Source organism: Labrus mixtus, chromosome 14 (assembly GCF_963584025.1).
Source record: "Labrus mixtus chromosome 14, fLabMix1.1, whole genome shotgun sequence".
NCBI lineage: Eukaryota > Metazoa > Chordata > Actinopteri > Labriformes > Labridae > Labrus > Labrus mixtus.
The window spans coordinates 24,797,760-24,818,759 of NC_083625.1; the positions used below are offsets into that span (position 1 = coordinate 24,797,760).

Below are 21,000 nucleotides of genomic sequence, written 5' to 3' on the forward strand. Positions count from 1 at the left end.
CCATGTTTCTGTTATCCTCCGATCTCTCTCTTGATCTTCTGTAACCAACATCCACATCCATCAGTTCATGAAGGTCTGCTGCTGTTCCTCATTAGACCGTTAGCCCTCTACAAGCTCCCCTCTCGTACAAATAGAGACATGAGGCCTGATGAAGGGACGCCCTACAGAGAGGGTAACGTGTTGACTAATGACCTGCACTCTGATTCTGCTGCTGGTCAGAAAGCATGTGGTGAGAGAGACAACAGCAGGGTGTTGAGGGTACAGAGACAATGACAGATACTCATCTGGAGTTCATGACCTGTTTTAGTCTCCTTCTTGTGTCGTCGGACATCGACATGATTGCATGTGTTTTCACATATCCACTCTTGTAAACTTCAGGACAGCCCGCCCCTGAAATCTTCCTGAGTTGCTTGTTCACACACGTCCCTCACAGCGTGAAGTTCTTCCATGTTATTAGAAACATTAATCAGTGAATGAGTAGAAAAGAACATGCTGGCGAGCAGAAAAGAGTACGAAGAAGCTTCATGACGTGCACCAAGATTAAACCGGTTGCATAAACGTCATCACCCTCATTCGTAGTGAATTTTCCTGAATATTTTCTCCTGCGTTCACACTTAGGCTTAACCTGACTTCACCTGGACATCATGCCAGGGGTCTGGCAGGATCAAGTCTAGGTTAACATTTTTGGTCGTTTAAGCCCACCACGAAAATGTCATGACATTTTCTGGACTTTAGGGCATGTGTGAAAACAGCTTGAGGATGTTGAATTTTTAAATAGACTGCACACTTTTTTGCAAAGCTGCAGAGGGTAGCATGGCAGAACATTTGGGGCAGTCAACAAAAGAGGTGCAAGATGAGAAAAACAATAACAAACAAAGGAGCACCATGATTATTTAATCATCTCTAATCCACGCAGTACAACCTCATCCACCAAGCATACGTACTGATCTTGTTGATCTACCTACAAATGCAAACCATTCATGGCTTTGACTTAGACATCATCCATGCATTTAAAGCCAGACTTAAAACTAGTTTCAGACATTCAATTATCAAGAGGTATTTATTTCTGCACCTAAAATGTCTTAATTTTTATTTTGTAAAAACACACTTCACCTGATCTTCAGAGTTTACACAAGGATGGAATACAAAATACTGGAAAAATAAACAGTCTTTAAGACCTCTTAGATATTAACCTGTCTGCATCTACTATCATCAACACCTTTTTTTATGTAACCAGGAAAAAAGTGGTTGAGATTAAAAATGTATTTTCCGAAGGTTTTCCTGGCCAAGACAGAGAGCAGCACAGTCAACAAAGTTTACAGCCAACAATGAGCAGCCATACAGAATACAAGATACATGACTATAGTATATTAAAAAAGACATGAAATAACAAGTTAAGCCAGGAAAAGTCAAGCCATCTTTGTCAAAATCCATCACAGTCATAAATATATTTAGCTCGAAAATCTATAGCCACATCTGGCCCAAAGCATCCAATGAGACAAGCCTCTTGGAGATTTATTAAGCAAGATTTTGTTGTCTTTGTTCAGTTAATATAACATGTTGATCCACGGTTGGACCAATTTATGATCAAACTGTCTTGATAGATTTTGGAGGAAAGTCTGAAGATGCATAACAGCAAGATACTGTAGGTATCAACTGAGCAAAAGATAACAGAATTCAATAAGTTTCAATGTTTCGTGTGAAAAAGAGAATCATGGACTTCAAGACTCCTGCTGTCATAAAGCGTCTGATCATTTGCGCCTTCTTTGGATGCATTTTGGTGAAAGTTGTGAAGTCGCAGCACATTGAATTGATCCTTTATGTGTGTTTCAAAGTAGAAAACACTCAGCGGTTGCATTTCCCAAGCATCAGGACTATCAGCACACATTGCTCGTTGAGGAAGTTTAGCATAGGACTGTGTTAAGTTTGGTTAATTTATGTTTAAGAAGAAGAACAACATTGACAAATACAAGCATAGTGCTGCTCGGCCCCTAAAAACACCAAAGTGTTGGAGCTCTGCCTGTGCCGGCCGTCAGGACTCAGCCTCATCTCTCCACATCCTGTCGGAGCTTGCATGTTAACAGCCATAACTTCATACCAGTTAAGTCCTCACCAGCCATTCCCATGACTCAGGGTCATTACTAAACCTTTTCACCTGTAGCACTGATCTCAGGGCTCAGCGGGTTGTTTGGAAGAGCCAAATCATTCTCCGTCTTCCTTGTCATTAGTTGTTGACAGTGGAGTACGAGTACATTATACGAGTGCAACACGGGATCAGCCTGCAAAAACCTGCAGGAGTTGGTCGGATTTTCAGGGTCTTTATGAAGAGAAATAAACACGGAAAAATTGCTGTGACCACATATTAAATATTGTTCTTCGTCCTCTCTCTGTTTTCTCTCCATACCATTCTCCCTCTGTTTGATCGGAGCAGAAGAAAGAGCGGGAGTGCATGCAGCTGCGCATAGCCGTGCTACGGAGTGAGCTACAGAGGCAGAGGAAGGCGCTCGGCAGGGAGATCGACCTGAGGCAGAAGGAGCAGGCACAGCTTCAGAAAAAAGGTAAAGCCAACAGGTGCATATGTAACATGAAGAAAATAAACTCAGCCTGTTTTCACTTCAATACATGTTTACTTGTTGGGAGAGATTTCCACTCATGATGATGATGATGATGATGATGATGATGAGGCAGGGTTCATGGTGTGACCTGGTATCATTGTTCACACGTACAGTGACAATAAAGATATCTTATCTCAATCATCACTTTTTCTAAGTACAAAGAAATACTATTGGAGCAAGCCTTGGCTTAAATATAGAAATATACAAATTCCAAAACCTCAAATGTACAAAATACTAACCCTGCCAAGGGGGGGGGGGGGGTTAACATGGTGTGACCAGGATGTGTAAGTGTCTCTGATGATGGACATGGATGATGGGTTAATGATCATGAACACAAGGTTGTATTTTTTGGTGCTTAAAACAAGAAAAAGAAAGAGGGCAGTAGGAAATAAAGGGGGTTCTCTTTCATAGCATTCGTTTCGTGTCTCACTATGGGGAACGCCTCCTGCGTGACCTCATCAGAAGCTTAATAACACTACGCCAGCCCTCATTGGCTGGCAAGGATGATGTATTAACTAAGCTAAGCTGAACTGTCCGCAGACTGAGCGCACAACTCGGTCGCTGGGCGCTTTGCTGGTCGTACAGTGTCACTAGTTCCTGAAGCAGTAGCAATACTCTTTCAAGCTAGTTCTAGAGGCTAAAGTGTTGCTAGTGGCAACACTTTAGCCTCAAAGTAGCAATACTCCACTTATCAATAAAGGTAGCAATACCGGTTTGATTTTTTCTGTTATAGTGTGTGTGAGGAGGAAAATGGCGGCAGCTGGCAGGACAGGTGTAGTTGGAGCTCTTCTGGTATATGTGTTGCTAACAAGTATATTGAAGCCTATCGACACCGGGCTGTTTTTAAAAGATCACAAATATTTCAGCGATGCTAAAAAGCCAATCCATGCCACTGATCTGAAAAGCCTCCACACAAGTCAAGTAAACAAACATTTCGGCTTCGGGAGACACGTCATAGCCATGACGTTTGTTTACCCGTCTCTCTACAACCGGGTAACAAAACCCGCCAGGACTGTGTCCAAAAAACAACAAAGCCACACGCTGATAATTGCCATCTGCCTCTTACTATCTGGAGACATTCATCAGTGTCCCGGCCTGCTAAACCAACCTGCAGAAGATGGTACCTGCACCGCTTTCACAACTAGGAGGAGTAACAGCACCTTCTACCTGAGTGCCATGGGGGGCCTGCAGTCTGCCGGGGACGTGGCGTCCAGCGTTGCGGGGATCTCGGTGAGCGGGGATGGCGGTGTGTGTCCGTGGATCGTACCAGGTGTGCTGGCGTCTGCACCAGCGGGGCAGCTGGTGCTCTGCCCGGGAGCGTCGCAAGGATGGCGTTTCCCCGTGTTTCTACCTCGGCAACAAAGGTCACGGGGGCTGTCTGGCAAGGAGGAAGAGGGAGAGCCGCGATCGCTGAAACGGTGTACATCCTCGCTAATCCCCGGGGAGGTCGCACAGCAGCAAATCCACCACACGGACGACTCCCAGGTCTTCCCCGACAAGGCTCAAAGAATCTCCTCGTCAAGGGTGATCATTGCCCAGTTCCCAGGCAGCACACAACCAGTCGATCTCAAACCAACAAACTCCATTCTTCCTGTCAACACTCTCGGTGGTCCAGGTAAGCGTGGGCCAATCAAAAATCCTCTCAGAACAGGAGTCAGCGCTACTCAACGGAAAGCCACAGGATTAAATCCAGCAATTAAAAAATTGCGAAAAGTCAACCTTTTTCAAACAGTGAACAATGCCAAAGTGCTGTGGGACCCTCAAGTTAAACCCAGTGGTCTGCTGGGGGGTCACTTGAATATCCACAGTTTTGTTCCCAAAAGTGATGAAATAAAACATATTCTAACGGACTCTAACTTGGACTTTTTATGTTTGTCAGAAACTTGGCTGAATAAAAACTCCCCATCCTCAGCCCTACATATTCCTGGCTATAATGCTTTTAGGAAAGATAGAGCTGTTGGCAGAGGTGGGGGTTTACTTTTATACATCAAAGACCATATATCATGTAAAGAGGTTCATTGCTCAGTTGAGAATGAGCTTGAGCATATTTGTCTTAATATTAGCCTATCACCACAGATGTCTTTCATTCTCATTGGAGTATATAGACCTCCATCTGCAAAAGCTATTTTCTTTGACAAATTTGAAACTGTGCTAAGGGAATGCAGCTCAGGGCAGGAAATACTAATAATGGGTGACTTCAATGTTAATTGGGAGGACAAAGGCACTAATAAGGCACTGCAATGGGTCTCAAAGAAATTTGATCTCACACAACTAATTAAAGGGCCCACTAGAATAACCTCATCCTCAAAAACTCAAATTGACTTGATATTCACCAACAAACCTGAAAGGGTGACAAAATCCTTCAATATGGTCACTGGTCTGTCTGACCATAACCTTAGTCTTATAGCCAGAAAGCTCACTAAATCTCGCTTCCACTTGAAACCCAACACCAAATCTAGCCAATTAAGAATACCTAAGCGTGATATTGATGAATTTGACAGGGAAATTAAAAACATTAACTGGAACCAAATCATAGCTGGTGTAGATGTTGATACTGACACAAATGTCCTCGTGTCCACAATCCAAAACAAAAAATAAATAAATAAATAACAAAACAATTCCTTAAGAAAGGCAAATCTAAAGGGAATAATAGATACACCCTCCCCTGGATTTCTAGTGATATAAGGAAATTAATGAAGGAGAGAGATAATGCTCTGAAGCACTCTCTTAAGTCCAAGTCATTGACTGACAGGCATATATTTGTGTCCTTTAGAAACAGAGTAACAAAGGAAATCAGGGCAGCTAAATCTAACTTCTTTGTTAATGACGCTAAGGGAAATCATAAACAAATCTGGGACTGTCTGCATAAACTAACAGGGAAAGGACATAATAAAGTAACAAAGCAGCTGGAGATCTAAGGGACTAGCAGAAATAGTGACTGTTTTTAAGAGCCATTTTGTCAAATCTGTGAGGCTGACTATACATAGTCCTCAAAGTCGTCCACTATACTCATACACCAATTGATATTACACAGCCAGTTTTCACTCTGACAGAGATTTCTGAATCCAAAGTTAAGTATATAATTACTTCTATTAACAATTCCAAATCAAAAGACATATTTGGATTGGATTCTATGTTTTTAAAGAAACATGCTGCCTCTTTCACAGGGCCAGTAACTAAAATCATTAACACCTCTTTTAAGGAGGGAAAATTCCCAAAGGACTGGAAGTCAGCCATTGTTGTTCCAGTCTATAAATCTGGGGACACAACTGATATGAATAACTATAGGCCGATTAGTATTTTACCCGTCATGTCTAAGATCTCTGAAAAATGTGTGGCTGAGCAATTGACTAAGCATCTTAACAGTAGTCCTTTTACACTACACCCCATGCAATTCGGCTTTAGAGCCAATCACTCCACTGAGACAGCAAATTGTTTTTTTGTGGAAAACATCAAATCAAAAATGGACAAAGGAGGCATAGTTGGAGCAATTTTCTTAGATCTTAAAAAAGCTTTCGACACTGTCAATCATCAAATACTCATTCACAAAATGTCTTATTTTAATTTCTCAACCAATGTAATTGACTGGATGAGATCATATCTGTCAAATAGAGTTCAGTGTGTAAGGGTTAGTGGTGAGACATGAACTGGGTGTACCCCAGGGATCTATCCTGGGCCCTATTCTGTTCAGCCTTTATATAAATGACCTGCCATCAGTCTGCACTGGATGTGAGGTTCAGATGTATGCTGATGATACAGTAATTTATGTTCATGCAAAAACCAAAGCCCAAGCTGCTGCCAAACTCAGTGATACAATGGTACATGGCTTGCTCACTCACAGTTGTATCTCAATGTAAAAAAGACAGTCTGTGTGTTTTTTAGCAAGACTAACACTGTAGCTCACTGTGATCCCAAGGTCTATGTGTCTGGGGAGGTCATTCAAACAGTTACACATTTTAAATATCTAGGTATTATCCTTGACACTACTCTATCCTTCAAAAACCAGGTGAGCAAGGTAATGCAAATAACCAAATACAATCTTGCCAACTTTAGATATATAAGGAACTGTTTGACAACACCTGTAGCAAAGCTCTACATGAATGCTATGATCATTCCCCACTTAACATATTGTATGACGAGCTGGACCCAGGTGAATAGCACAACATTAAGGCCTATCTTATCACTTCACAAACAAGCGCTTAAAGTTTTGGACAGAAAACCCAAGCTTTACCACCACTGTTACATCCTTGACAAATATAACTTGCTCAGCTGGGAAAATATTTTAAAACACACTGACGCATGCCTAATTTTTAAGATTATCAATGGCAAGGCTCCCCCACCACTCTGCACTTTTATACAGCAGAAAAACTCCAACAGCAGAACCACAAGGTCTGCCCTAAGAGGGGACTGTGTAGTCCCTCTTAGGTCCTGCTCCTTTGGTCAATTATGTTTCTCTGTGAGAGCCTCTAATTTATGGAACCAATTGCCAGTGGAGATTAGAAATTGCACCTCCCACCATACATTCACCCACCATTTTAAGGACTGGCTTTTAAGCAATCAAAAATGTGAACACCTTTTATAGTATTTAATCTGAACCCTGGACTCGGTCCAGGCCTAGGCCTTTTTGTCCCCAGAGAGAGTGCAGATGATGCAAGCATGTCTGGCACTTTTTCGCAGGGGCGACGTAGTTACCCTCAGACAGTGCCAGAGGCTCTTAGGCCTGATGGCCTCCTCTGTGGTGGCTATACCTCTGGGATGTCTGTACATGAGAGGCATTCAGCGCTGGGTGGCTTCTCTGGGACTAGACCCTCACCGCGACGATCACCGTCGTATGAGGGTCACTGCAGACTGCTCTTTTTCTCTCAGACAATGGAGGAGCCCAGTTTTCCTCATTCAAGGGGTCAGATTGGGAACTGTCCACAACAGGAAGGTGATCACGACAGACGCCTCTCTGTTGGGCTGGGGGGCCACTCACGAGGGAAGAACAGTGAATGGGAAATGGGGCTCTCGCATGCGCTCTGCTCACATAAACTGTCTGGAGCTGCTGGCTGTTCACTTGGCTCTGAAACATTTCCTCCCGTGGCTAAAGGGTCATCATGTTTTGGTGAGAATGGACAATTCTACCGTGGTGGCCTATGTAAACAGACAGGGCGGGCTGAGGTCCCCCCAGTTACACACACTGGCACACAGACTGATAGTGTGGGGCAGTGTACACCTGCTGTTTCTGAGATGTGCCGGGCATTCTGAACTACGGGGCAGATCTGTTATCCAGGGGCAACCCGCTGTACGCAGACTGGAAGCTTCGCCCCGAGGTAGTGAGGCAGATTTGGTCACGATTCGGTCAGGAAACTGTGGACATTTATGCTACAGTGGACAATGCTCAGTGCCCCATGTTTTTCTCTCTGAGAGATCAGGGAGCCCCGCTGGGAGTGGATGCACTGGCACACAAGTGGCCGAAGACCCTCCTGTATGCCTTTCCACCAGTAGCACTCATTCCTCCCACTCTGGCCAGAGTGAGAGAAGGAGCCCTGTCGATGATTCTGGTAGCCCCACATTGGCCAGGAAAGCACTGGATGGCGGAGATTTTTCAACTCCTGTCCGGCCCACCGTGGCCGTTACCAGTGCGCAGGGACCTACTGTCTCAGGCGCAGGGAGAGATATTTCACCCTCACCCAGAGAGGCTGGCCCTGTGGGCCTGGCCCGTGAGTGGTTCAATCTAAATGTGGTGGGACTCCACCACAGTGTTATTGATACTATTCAGTGCGCCAGGGCCTCTTCAACTAGGAAGTTGTATGAGCATAAGTGGCGTGTGTTTGAAAGCTTTTGCTCAGAGTAAAGGCTATTCCTTTTCAGTGTTATGTGGCAGTGATTCTGTCATTCTTACAGAACCTTATAGAGAAGGGTAAGGCTTTCTCAACCATCAAAGTGTATCTGGCAGCTATTTTCGGCTTGCCATATTGGTTTTGATGAGAGGACTGTGGGTCAACATCCATTGGTGTGTCAATTTATGAAGGGTGCTAGGAGGAAACTGCCTACATCCAGACCACTAGCTCCATCGTGGGATCTCCCCACGGTACTGGATACTCTCTCTGGCTCCCCATTTGAACCTTTGCAACAGGTGGAGCTGAAGATGTTGTCTCTGAAAGTGGCATTATTGCTGGCATTAGCTTCAGCTAAACGCATTGGTGAGATACATGCTTTCTCTGTGCATCGTGCATGTACTAAGTTCTCCCCGGGGAACACCAGGGTCAGTCTACTGCCTAACCCTGCCTTCATACCCAAGGTTATGGGCACTTGCTCTTCAATAGAGCTGGCTGCCTTTTACCCCCTGCCTTTTTCCTCTGAGGAACACAGGCGTCCGCATACTCTTTACCCTGTCCGTGCACTGCACATTTATTTGGAAAGGACCCAGAGTTTCAGGAAGGGCGACCAGCTGTTTGTGTCTTGGGCAAACCCACACATGGGAAAGCCAGTGTCCAAACAGCGTCTGTCCCACTGGATTGTGGGGGCTATTGCTCTGGCTTACACTAGCAAGGGCCTCCAGCCCCCTGCAGGCCTACGGGCACATTCCACCAGAGGGCTAGCAACCTCATGGGCTCTCTTTAAAGGAGTCTCTATTCAAGAGGTGTGTGCCGCAGCATGCTGGGCATCACCCCACACTTTTGCTAGATTTTATAAATTGGATGTCATGGCGCCAACCATGGCACATTCAGTCCTCAGTTCGGTTTCTTCTTAGGGCGTGGCTCCCTTTTGTGAGAAGGTCCACTGGGGACAGTTGTCTTCATATCAGGCTTGTCTGGCAATACGGGAGCCAGTATTTTCCCCATAGTGAGACATGAAACGAATGCTATGAAAGAGAACTTTAGGTTATTTACATAACCCCGGTTCTCTGAGTAGCATGAGTGAGTGTCTCACCAGACCACCCTCCTTGCTATGGAAGCGAGGAAAAGGTGAGCTTGTTTGAATGACGGCTGACGCTATGCCTGCCTATTATATAGGGGGAGGGTCCCCTCCCCTCCAGACATAGACGTCATCCTTGCCAGCCAATGAGGGCTGGCGTAGTGTTATTAAGCTTCTGACGAGGTCACACAGGAGGCGTTCCCCATAGTGAGACACTCACTCATGCTACTCAGAGAACCGGGGTTATGTAAATAACCTAAAGTTCATGTGCCATTAGTGCAAAAATAACAAGATCTTTCAATTACAGTGGGTCACATTATGTACAGTACATTTCTTCCAGACCGCCTCTCCATGCAGTTCATTTAATTGACATTTGCAGTCCAGTCGTCCTTTGTTGGCGGGTCTACCTGCAGCCACCTCCATGTCACGGCCTTTATGCAGTCAGTAGGACTTTATAGAGATATTTATCGTGGGACATGAGAGTGTCCGAGATTTTGCCCAGAGATAGTACGACAAAAGAGCAGTCCATGTTTATTCTAATTAATAAATACTGTAGTTGTCTTATGGGATAAATTCAATATCGTACCTTCAGGAGAGAACTGCTCTTCTTTTCTATTAGCACACTCATCATGTGACATTTAATTTTCAGACAAATACTTTCTTTATGTTTGAAAGGGATATCAATTTAGAAGAAGTGTTTGTTTCAGCTTGTAAACACAACATTCAAACTAAGCCCCTCCCCCTGGGCTCATCGCTGCTTAGCCTCCTATAGGCACCAAAGAGAGAACGATTTTGTGTGAACTTGTTATTCTTTTTTTTTTTTAATGCTGAACCTCCGTCTCCTCCAGTGAGACACCGCCAACCCTCTTTCCCTCACATTCACTTGGAGGACTTTAAAGCAAGCAGCGGACAAAATCATCCTCGGCTCAAGCTGCCATTACCTGTGGCCTGCATCGTGTTAGCGGGCTACTGTTAGCACACTTTAGTTAGCTCGTAGCTTCACATTGCATATTGCACATGACTCGAGCCAGCAGGACTCAAGCTTTTACAGAGGATATACTTGATTTCTGCTGTATGTATGTGTAAAATGTTGCACATTCTTCCTTTAAATCTCCAGGTTGATTTGTTGTGGAGGTGACTAGTCCTCTGTGGATATTTCAGCTGTTGGCCAAAAGGCGGGGCACCTTCTAAAACCTCCACCATGGTAGTGAGGATGGGTAATAATTAGCATGTGGTGTGTACATGCATGCAGACAAACACAAACTCACACAAAGGATAGCACTAAGAGGGTTTCAGGGAGAAGTTTTCTTTGTGCTGCAATCCTACAAAAAAAAAGGCAGTTAATCCTTCGCCTCTTTACCTGTCAGCACCCGGTCTGCAGCCAAAAGAACTCACTGCTCTCCTTCTCTGCACCTCATTGATGGCTTCTTTCCAGACTGGACAAGTGCTTATTAAGAAACAGAAGAAAATAATCCTTCAGCTGCTAAAAAAAGAAAAGGTATTGCAGGATAAATTGGAATTCTGCGGCTGAATGGGGCTGTGTTGAAATCGTGTTGTTTTTTCCCACACTGTAACTCAGAAGCCATATGCTGCTGAGCTCTGCTCTACCTCCGGCTTGTTGTTTGACTCGTCCAATCAGCCTTCTCAAATTCATTTCTTTCTCCATCGGAAAAAAAAAAAACCCTTTAGACAGGCTCCTCACGGAGACAAGTGTTTACAGTATTTCATACGGCAGCTGATTTTGTGTCTGATTATATTTAGATTGGCACCAAAACGTGTTTGTTTCATCCGAATCTCATCTTTCATCCTTCTTTCTTTGGAAACACATGATTTGATTCCAGTTATGGCTACTTCTCTCTGGAGACTCTATTGGTTTGTCCATCACATAAACCTCAAGAACCAAAATGAGTCTCATCAGTCATGAAGATTATTAATCAGACGAGCTGGAGGCTGAGGACGGATGATTTATGTTCCCAAGTGATTCTTATGGTGATTCGATTAGAGGCGAGTGTTTCATTTGTTGAATTATTCCTGTTCGTATTAGAGACAGGTTTCTATGGAAGTTTTATTGACAGCTTTAGTAATAAAATGTGTAAGAACACGGCATATTGTACGACACTTTCTGTGTGTTACAAATGCAATTTTAGCATTTCATTTAGCTTTTTTTCCAAACAGCTTTTTTGGGGTGTCGACAGTTTTCTGTGTTGTGTTTTTTCACAGGAGTTAGATTCACGGTAACACAATACGCATCCACAAATATTTGAACTCTTACATCAATTATGGTCTGAAAAATCTAAAAAAAAAGGCACTCAAATTTGAGTCTGAAAACATATGGAATTTATAAATTAAATTGTGTTGGAGGCCTGTCTTTTACGATCCCATCTGTACCTGTTTGTGTGGTCTTCCCATCCCTCACACAGTCAGAGCGCCCGCTAGCAAACAACCTTTTATCAACCTGTTATTCCCAGGAGACAGGCCCTCTCTGAAAACAAGGGGCCCAGACAACCCAAACATGGGCCCTGCAGGTGTGAGGCTCTGCAGATAAACCTGAGATGAAAGTTCGGGCGTTTTTGTGAAGCAACTCTCTCACCCTCTGAGGTCTATTCTGTTCATGTCTACGCACTCCCTCTCTGCCACCCCGGACAGTGTTTGCATAAAACACACTGAGAAACATCAGCACTGGGTATCATCCTGACGACAGGTTAACGACTAGCTGCTCACTACCTGCTGATTTACAGTGAAATCATAGCAGGAGTGTAGACTTGTTGTTTCTCACTTCTGCAAACGCACACATGCTTACACAAAGTCCTCTGCATATCTTTTGCGCAATCCATAACCGAGGACATACGACCATGACCACAGGTTTTTTTTTCCTAGTAACAGCTGTGAATTAACAGTTAAAGTCTTTCTTTCCTCCCCTCAGAATTAATGGGTTCGGGTTTTGGTGGGGTCACACTCTTGTCACAATTTCCTCCTGTCTAATTTCCCTCCTTCTACCTTGAGCAGACGACATAAATCAGCTCCATGAACGGCGTTTATTGTACTTAGGAGCGGTAGTTATTCTCACGCTCGGTAACAGAGCGAGGGCTCACGACCAATAAATGTCAGTGGTCGGGTTGCTCAAGTGTAGGCAGCACCGTTCTGTGACGGTGTGGTGTGTGGAGGTATTTGTCACCTCAGAGGAAAGGTCTCATATTGAAGCTATCACCATTAAGATCGTTTAGCAGCAGTAGCCCAGCTTCTACATGTCTACATCCTCCTGTCGGACCTTAAAACAAACACCGACTTATTTCTGAGAGAGGCAGATTGTCAGGGAGCAGACCTGATGGAACAACAGTCTTTTAGCCGGATGTAACCGTTTGTGGAAGGCTAAAATTAAAGTGTCTGTCAGAGTCTGTATTAAGGTCTATATCACCATGGAGTAATAATATGGGAATTCTCTTGTGACCTGATGTCGATGTACATCCTAAACCAAAGAGCACAAGTAAACAGGCAGTAACATCTGATGCAAAAGTGGAAGTGCAGTTCTTCGAGTGTCCACTTGAGGCTGGCTGCAAAAGTCTGTGAATCCCCATTAAAGTCCATATTTAAAAGCCCATTCTGACAGCAGCTAGCTCATTGCTTTATTGGTTCACACTGTGCGTGGATGATATTTTAAATGGGTAAGAGTGTCCCTTTAAATTCCCATTTACATTTCAGCTCTAGACCTGACCCATCCTTGAACACTCCTGCTCTTAAACAGAGGTCGCTAAGGTCAGGCCAGTCTGAACAAACCTGTAAAACGAGCAGATTGATTTCATGAATTTTCCCATATCCTTCAGAATCACACAGATCCAGCAAAGTCTTCAGCTCGAGGAACCTTTAAGTACACTTTATGATGTCCAAAAACAGAAAAGGTTCCCTGACATGTTTGTTGTTGGGTCATGTTTCATATCAGATGTAACAGCCCTAACTAAGCCACCACACTTTCTGGATCCTGCAGCCAACACTATGTATCATCACACAAATAGCCAGGATGCATTCTGTTAGTACTCACTGTAGTTTGTTTTTAAATCCAGGGATACAAAGTGAAACAGGTCAGAGGGATTAAAGGATGAGGAGATGGATTGAACAGTTCTGAAATAGCTGGGCATTACATAAAAGCCGGAGTGTAAATCAGGCCCAGATATGTTTTCAAGTCGTCATTCACAACAGAGAGATGGCCTTTCTCATCTTTCTTTCTCATCCGCGTCTCACACTATCTTTCTTCCCCACTCATCTGCCGGAGATACACCTGAGTACCTTCACTCCCGCCTTTGACTCTCTGGCAAGGTATAATCTATCATCAACCCCCACGGTGTCAGTGTGAGCGGCATGGAGGTGATAAAAAGCAGGTCCTGATCCGTCTCATCACACATATGATTTGATCTTGATTGATCAAAAAACAAACTTTGCTGCAAGCTGCTGTCATCCCCTTTAAAAAAAAATGTGGATAACGTTTTATTTGCTGTGATTTTTGGATGGTGCGCTCTGAGCTCTCTCACACTACATCGATATTGTTGAAGATTTACTTTCAACTTTGAATAGAAGAATGCAGATAAACTCCAGCGTAGGTTTATCTGGAAGAGGAGCTGATAGCAAATTTAAAAGAGCAGGGTTATTATCAAACAACGTGCATTTTGGTTTTATTTCACATTCCTCCACTTTTCTGTATTAAGTTATGATGGTACACATGAGCTGTGTCCTACAGAGAAAATATGACAATCATGCAGGCTCCTTTACATGGGATTCATAACTGAAAGGGAATAGAACAAGGGGCGTGCCATGCGACCCTCCCAAAGACTTCTGAGTTGTGGACAGACCTAATTCTTCCAATTCACATACAGTTATCTAAATATTTTCCCTCCTCAGGCTTCAAACAAAGATCAAAGCTTAAATAAGAAACAACTTTCTCCTCTTCCTTCCAAAGAGTCCAGAATCTTGTTCATCTGAATCTCTCACATGTTGACCTTACAGTGCAGATCTTATGTTCCAACTGTTCTTATATAAAACCATTGGACATTTCAAAGTTGAATTCAGTGATTTAAAAAAAAAAAAGAGAAATCCTGACAGATATTGGAGATCATTTTTGTTTTTGTGTGTAAGTTAACATTAAATAGTCATAAATCATATTTCTGTTACATCCAGCCACAATGTGATGCTGAGAGATGAGAGAAAACCTTCAGGTACAACCCTAAATTACACTTTTTATCTTTCCGGTTTTATGCAACACTGAGGTATTGTGAGCTTGCCAATATGGCAGCTCCACAACTTCCACACGCTGTATCATCACTGTCACTTGTCTGTCTGACTTTATTGATCTGCCCGGCTCTGTATTTACAGCGTCTGACTAAATCCTGTAATTTGCATACATATGTTGTCTGGTTTTATGTGGTGTCAAAAGGAAATGGTTTAGGCCTCATCAAAAGAGCTGTTTGATCTTGCTTATGTTTAACGGTGGATGGCAGGCGACCAAACGCGAGCCCACCTGGCTGCTGAGATGTGGCAGAAGAGAACACACCTGATAATTTACAGTTGTTTTTTTGTCTTTCTGTCTCTGCCAGAGGAAGCGTTCTCCGCTCAACACGAGACTCTGAAGGAGGAGAAAGAATCCTTAACCAAGCTGCAGAAGGAATGCACCGCCAAGAGGTATGAATGTGCGAACCTGTAATTAACTATCACTTTATTTCTGCACACAAAAAAACACATTTTTTCAAATGCATTCATTCCCGTCAGCCAAAGCTCACTCAATGATAAGACTCAAATGTGATGAGACTGCGCCCCCGCTGCCGGCTTCCCACCTTGCTCTTAAAAAAAAACAAAGAGATATTTAATCGCTGGGTGCTTCATATTTATGTGTTTTCAATAGAAAGTTTGCACATTGTGCTGTTGGCCTCTGTTTGCTTTGGCCTGCGGGGAGATGAACGAGCGGGTGTCAGCCCTGGATACAGCTTTGTTTGTGCAGAAGTACCTGGCAGGCACACAGAGTAGACCAGGGGCCCAGAGAGGCCAACAGGGGCCAAAGGAGAAGGCTAACAGAAAATCAGGAAATGAGCCCCGGCAGTTGTACATCTGCCCAACATCTTCTCTTTAGAAATATTTCTGTCGTCAATGTTTTTTTTTGGAAATGTCTCTTTCTATTTGATTCAACTTCTTTTCTTAACTTTTAGCTTGGGAAACATTTGGAATAATCTTTCACACAATGTGGTGCCCAAATGCGTCAGTCAGGCTATCTTTATATAGTTGTAGTGTATTGTCTTTTTCACAAATGAACTCCTGATCATTTCTATGAAGTTTCAGGACAGGCTGCCCCTGAATTCTTCCTGCTTACATATGCACCTTACAACAGGAGACTTTCTTATTGGGACGGGACGTGACGGGAGGGGGGATCTATGTAATTGGATGTATTCACAGTATCAACAAATGAGTGGTAATGGACATATTTACAAGCGGTAAATAGTATGAAGCAGCTTCAATACGTGCACGACGATTTCACCGGTCATCCCCGCCACCAATCTTCTGCTTGCTGGCAGAGAATTGTACTGATGATTTTTTAATATCGACTCTCCATGACTTCACGCTGCAGTTTCACTCACAGGAAAAATGGTAGTTAAAATGTTACTTTTCAAGTTCACACATGCAACTCACTCATATGTAATAAATATCTGAGTAGTTGATTGCCTCACTTCTGTAAGGCGTGTTTAGCTGATAAGGAAATAGACAAAACAATTATTCTGATGCCTCGTTATGACTGAAAAAGTAAACCAGAAAATCAGGGAGAAAATGTATAATTATTATATTAATTCTACTCTAAAGCCTGTAAATGCTGCTACGGGGTAGGTGTCAGATGAACACACTGAGGAAGCAGCATTTCTTTCACAATGAGTGATATGTTTTACTGTAACAGGAAGGCAGGATTTGATATTTGAAAGAAAACACGACCTGAGCATGAAGAGGACAGGATCAGCAGAGAATAGATACAGCGTTGTCTGCAGGGTGGAACAAAAACGTACAGTTCCTTACAGGAGCTTTGAGATTATACTTCTTCCACTTTAAAATTCCAATACATCTTAACTTTGTCTGAGCATTTCCGTGATGCTTTCTTACTCTTTTTTTTCAGATGGAGATATTGTATGTCTTGCTTTTGCAGTTTGAGATTTACATAAAAAGAAGTTAAAACATTGAAAACAGGGTTAAGTATAGTTGTGGCCTTCTCTCATATCTCAGATGATAAGAGTTCCACTCAATGTTTGAAGAGGGACATACTGACGCATGTTGTAAAAAAAAGGGGGGGGGGGGGGGTTTGTGAAGAGCTGGCACCCTGGGCTTAACCAATCAGATAAGGCGAAGCCTGCTGGACAGATGAGTAATCATAGATCAAATGAACATGAAACACAAATCTGTTTCCTTTTTCACTCGTACGAAGCAGCTGCTTACTGTCAGAGAGAAACGATAAGAGACGGCAAACCGCAGGAAAAACCAAAAAGGAAATCCAAGTGAAAGGCGAGCAGCGTAGATGGGAGGGTGCTTCACATTCAATCATCATTTCCCCCACAAAACCCCTTTTCATGTGCATGAAATGATGGGCTGTTACCCTCCAGTAATGCTGTAAGTGTTGTACAGGACACCCACAGAGAGGACATCAATCTCACACACCGCTCATACAAAGGAAGAAAATCATCCGTGGAAGCCGCACAAAATAAATAACTGCACATAAAAAATGTAGAAATAACTCATAAATCCCGGAATGATGTATTTCATCCTGAGCATACAAACTCTTTTTTCAGCTACAGGAATTAGAAAGATGTAATTCCTTGGTTCCTTTTTAAATTCCACGTTTTCACTCCAGTCCAGTCTTTTCTTATTTTTTATTCTAGTTATATTTGCCTTTTCTTAGACAGGACAGTTGAAGAGAGACAGGAAATGTTGGGAGGAGAAAACGGTGGATGACATACAGCAAAGGGCCGAGGTCAGATTCGAACCCACAGCCTCTGGGAAGAGGAATAATAGCGTCTGACCGTGTCTTTTTTCTTATTCTTGTAAACATGATAACACAAGTTTCAAATAAGTAAGATGTCCAAGATAAAATAAGTAATATTTAGATTTTGGTACTCAAAGATCACTGAGTGCTCTGGTTAAATGATGGGACATACCAGGGTATACATAGCCTGCTCAATTAGAAATAACTCTCCTATAATAGATATAAACCCATGAGTTATTTACAGATGACGCTCTAAAGCTGTTTTCACATATGCACTCCTGAAAAAGCGAAAAAGAATACATTTAAGTGTATCCTTCCAAGGCCCAGATTAAAACCAAAACACTATTTTCCTCTGTGAACCAACATTAACTTGCTCCATTACATCTTTATGCTGAATAAAACTCTTAAATGTTTAATATTTTCACCATTGTAATGACTTTTGGGTCTTACAGAGGGTCCCTGTGGAGCAGCCTGGATGATTTTTACAGCTCCCGTGCTTCCCTTCAAGCGACACTCCTTCCTCTTCTGTCTCCTCTGTTCTTTCTCTACATGCTGCTACGCCTCACCACTTCTCATGTCCAGCAGTTTTTTGGACTCCTTCTCTCATCCGGTCACTAATCGTGTCATTCTCATGTCTGGTTTTGTGTCCCCCAGAGAGCAGTTTCTGAAGTCCAACGCCCAGCTCACCTTCCGCTGTCGTCAGCTCCTGTCTGAGCTCTCCTACATCTACCCCATCGATGTGGTGAGTTGATCCTGATGATGCACTGCAGCACAACACAACTGCAGAGAAACATCTACTTAAAAAAAACATAGTCTTTTTTTAAGCTTAAAGGAGCGATATGTAACTCTGACACCTGGTGTTTAAAGTGGGTACTGCAGTCCAAATTCAAAACATTGTAGATAGCTGTTTTATCCCGGCCCCCTCCTCCATGGTGTCGATTCTCAAGCAGGTTGCCATGTGGTGGACACTGAAGCTTCAGTGTTTAGCCAGCTCTGCATCGGTCTGTAAACCTTTCTACGTCTTAAAACCGCCTACCTTCTCTGGTCCAAATAAATCCAGAGCATTCAGGACCAGAGTCTAAAGTTAGAAGGAGGACATACTGGCTGCTGCATTGTTGTCAGAGAAGCCAGCACTTCAATCACTTGCAATTGAAGTGCAAGTTTTGGTTTTTCAGACTTTAACAATTTGTTAAGGTTCAGGAAAAGATCACGGTTTGGACTTAACTGATACAGCAAAGTTTTCTGTTTTGCCACAATGTGAAAATGTTGAGACTGACTGCTTTCATGATTCAAAATGGAAACAGCTTCATTCTGCAACGGCGACATAAAAATCCACTCTCACTTAGATACAATACTAAATGTTTTAAGGGATTCCTGTCCAAGCTGTCAAACTTTTGAACATATTTCTCTGATATTTCATTCGCCGTATTTTTAAACCATTAAGTATCCAAACTAAATATTTGACATGCTGACAGCTCTACAGAGTAACAGAATGATTTAGTGTCACTACTGTTTGTGTCTGTGTCTGCAGCCGGATCACCGTCTTTAATTAACGTCCTTCTTTATCATCCACAGGCTAATCAGTCAGATTATATCATCTGTGGAGTGAAGCTGCCAAACTCTGAAGACTTCCAGGGTAAGTCATGTGCCTGCTTGTGTTTTCAGGTAACAGGAGGATAAACTGTAGTAATCATGCTGAACAAATGTTTTTGTGTAGCTTTAATCCAGGTCGTTAGGTGTAATCATTTGGTGATTAAAAGTAATTAAACATTTCTCAGTTTGAACACTGATGAGCTCATACATTTGGTTTGTAATGATGTCATGCGTTTGGCTGCTGGAGGTGGTAATTTGAAATACTGTGCCAAGTCTCTCATGTGTATAACTGACATAACTTCATAATAACAGGTCATTAATTTGAATGCATAAAGACATAAAGACATAATGTGATCATCAGCAGGGAGGGGACGGCTGTCTTCTTCACTCTGCTCGTACTAAAGACACTGAAACAGTGTGACCTCAGATACTCTGAGATGATAATGACTGTCTTGTAGTAACAAGCTGTTAAACTAAGATTGACTTGTAAGCACGCACATGCCATCATGAATGTGTCTTTCTTTTTTAATTGGAGGAGTGAGAAATTAAAAAAAAAAGTGATGTTTGAGTATTCCTGTTGTGCGTAGTAACAGCAGAGAGAAAACACTTCACGCTGATCTACAACCCCACTGCCTAACAAGTTGGGATGTAAAATGCAACAAAAGGGGCGCCAGTAGCCAAGTGGTTAGTGCACACGCCCCATGTATGGACGCTGTAGTCCTCCAAGCAGGCCGCCCCGGGTTCAAATTTGACCTGTGGCTCCTTTCCCGCATGTCTTACCCCACTCTCTCTCTCTCTCTCTCTCTCTCTCTCTCCCGGATTTCTGACTCTAGCCACTGTCCTTTCTTTAAGTAAAGGCATAAAAAAAGCCCCAAAATAAACTTAAAAAAAACAAAACAGAATGTGATTTCAAAACATTAAAACCCATATTTGATTGAAAATAGCGCAAAGACAAAATATCAAACATTGAAACTGCAAGATGTCATTGTTTTTGGAAAGACATGAAACCAAATGGAATTTATGCCAGCAACACGTTTTAAAAGAAGTCGGGACAGGGTCATGTCTACCACTCTGTAGTATCACTTTTTTAACATCACTGTGTACACTGTGGGAACTGAGGAGACACGTTTCTGTATGTTGGAAAGTGTAAGGTCTTGATGTCAGATTTCAGCTGTTCGATGATAAAAAAAACGCTCCCGCACACTTTCCTGCTTTATGTTGAAAAATGTATTAGATCATACAAAGTTTCTGTCTCACCGACCTTTACCTTATGAAAGTCGGTTAGACCGAAACTTTGATCAAATACATAAAGTATAAAGAGAGACAGCATACTTAGTTTTGCTTTGTCTCTAAGTTTTAACTTTCTCCAACGCACCTGTCAAACATTCAGGTGTGCAGAGATTTTTTTCAACAGATTTCCGCTGTTCAACAATAGGGGGCAACAGGTGACAGGTCGGGACTGCAGGAAGGCCAGTTTGGCATTCAGAGTCTTTTATGTTGGACCCAGGCTGTAGCTAGAAATTTAAAAAAGGAACATGAGTATCCTATCTCCCTAAAAACAGAATCATCAGCTGACAGGACCCAGAGTTGGCTCTGATTGTGTCAGTTTGAATTCTGCACCTTTATTTTTTATATTATTATATTATATATTATATTATGTGTTATCGTACACAGAGAAATGCAGGGTAACACCAAGGCAAGCTCAAAACTTTACAATTTCTCCTATGACCCTTTAACTTCACTGTTCATGTGGTTTCTGCAGAAAGCAGAATGATGTGCAGAGGTGTCCTCCTCTCTAACACAAACAGACTCACTGATTTAAACTCTGAATACGGTAGTGTTTAAAGGACGAGTCTCTTAAGGCGGACACAGGATCTTACTACATGCTGTAAT

General features: G+C 42.8%; 1 protein-coding gene across 1 annotated transcript in view; it reads left to right on the forward strand.

Moving 5' to 3' along the window:
• uvrag (UV radiation resistance associated gene) overlaps positions 1-21,000 on the forward strand; it is a 122,124-nt gene that overhangs the window by 30,349 nt on the left and 70,775 nt on the right. Inside the window, exons 8-11 of the mRNA XM_061055937.1 lie at positions 2,432-2,558; positions 15,098-15,182; positions 18,169-18,256; positions 19,090-19,150. Of these exons, the coding sequence (XP_060911920.1) occupies positions 2,432-2,558; positions 15,098-15,182; positions 18,169-18,256; positions 19,090-19,150 (361 nt within the window). The remainder of the gene's footprint in view (positions 1-2,431; positions 2,559-15,097; positions 15,183-18,168; positions 18,257-19,089; positions 19,151-21,000) is intronic.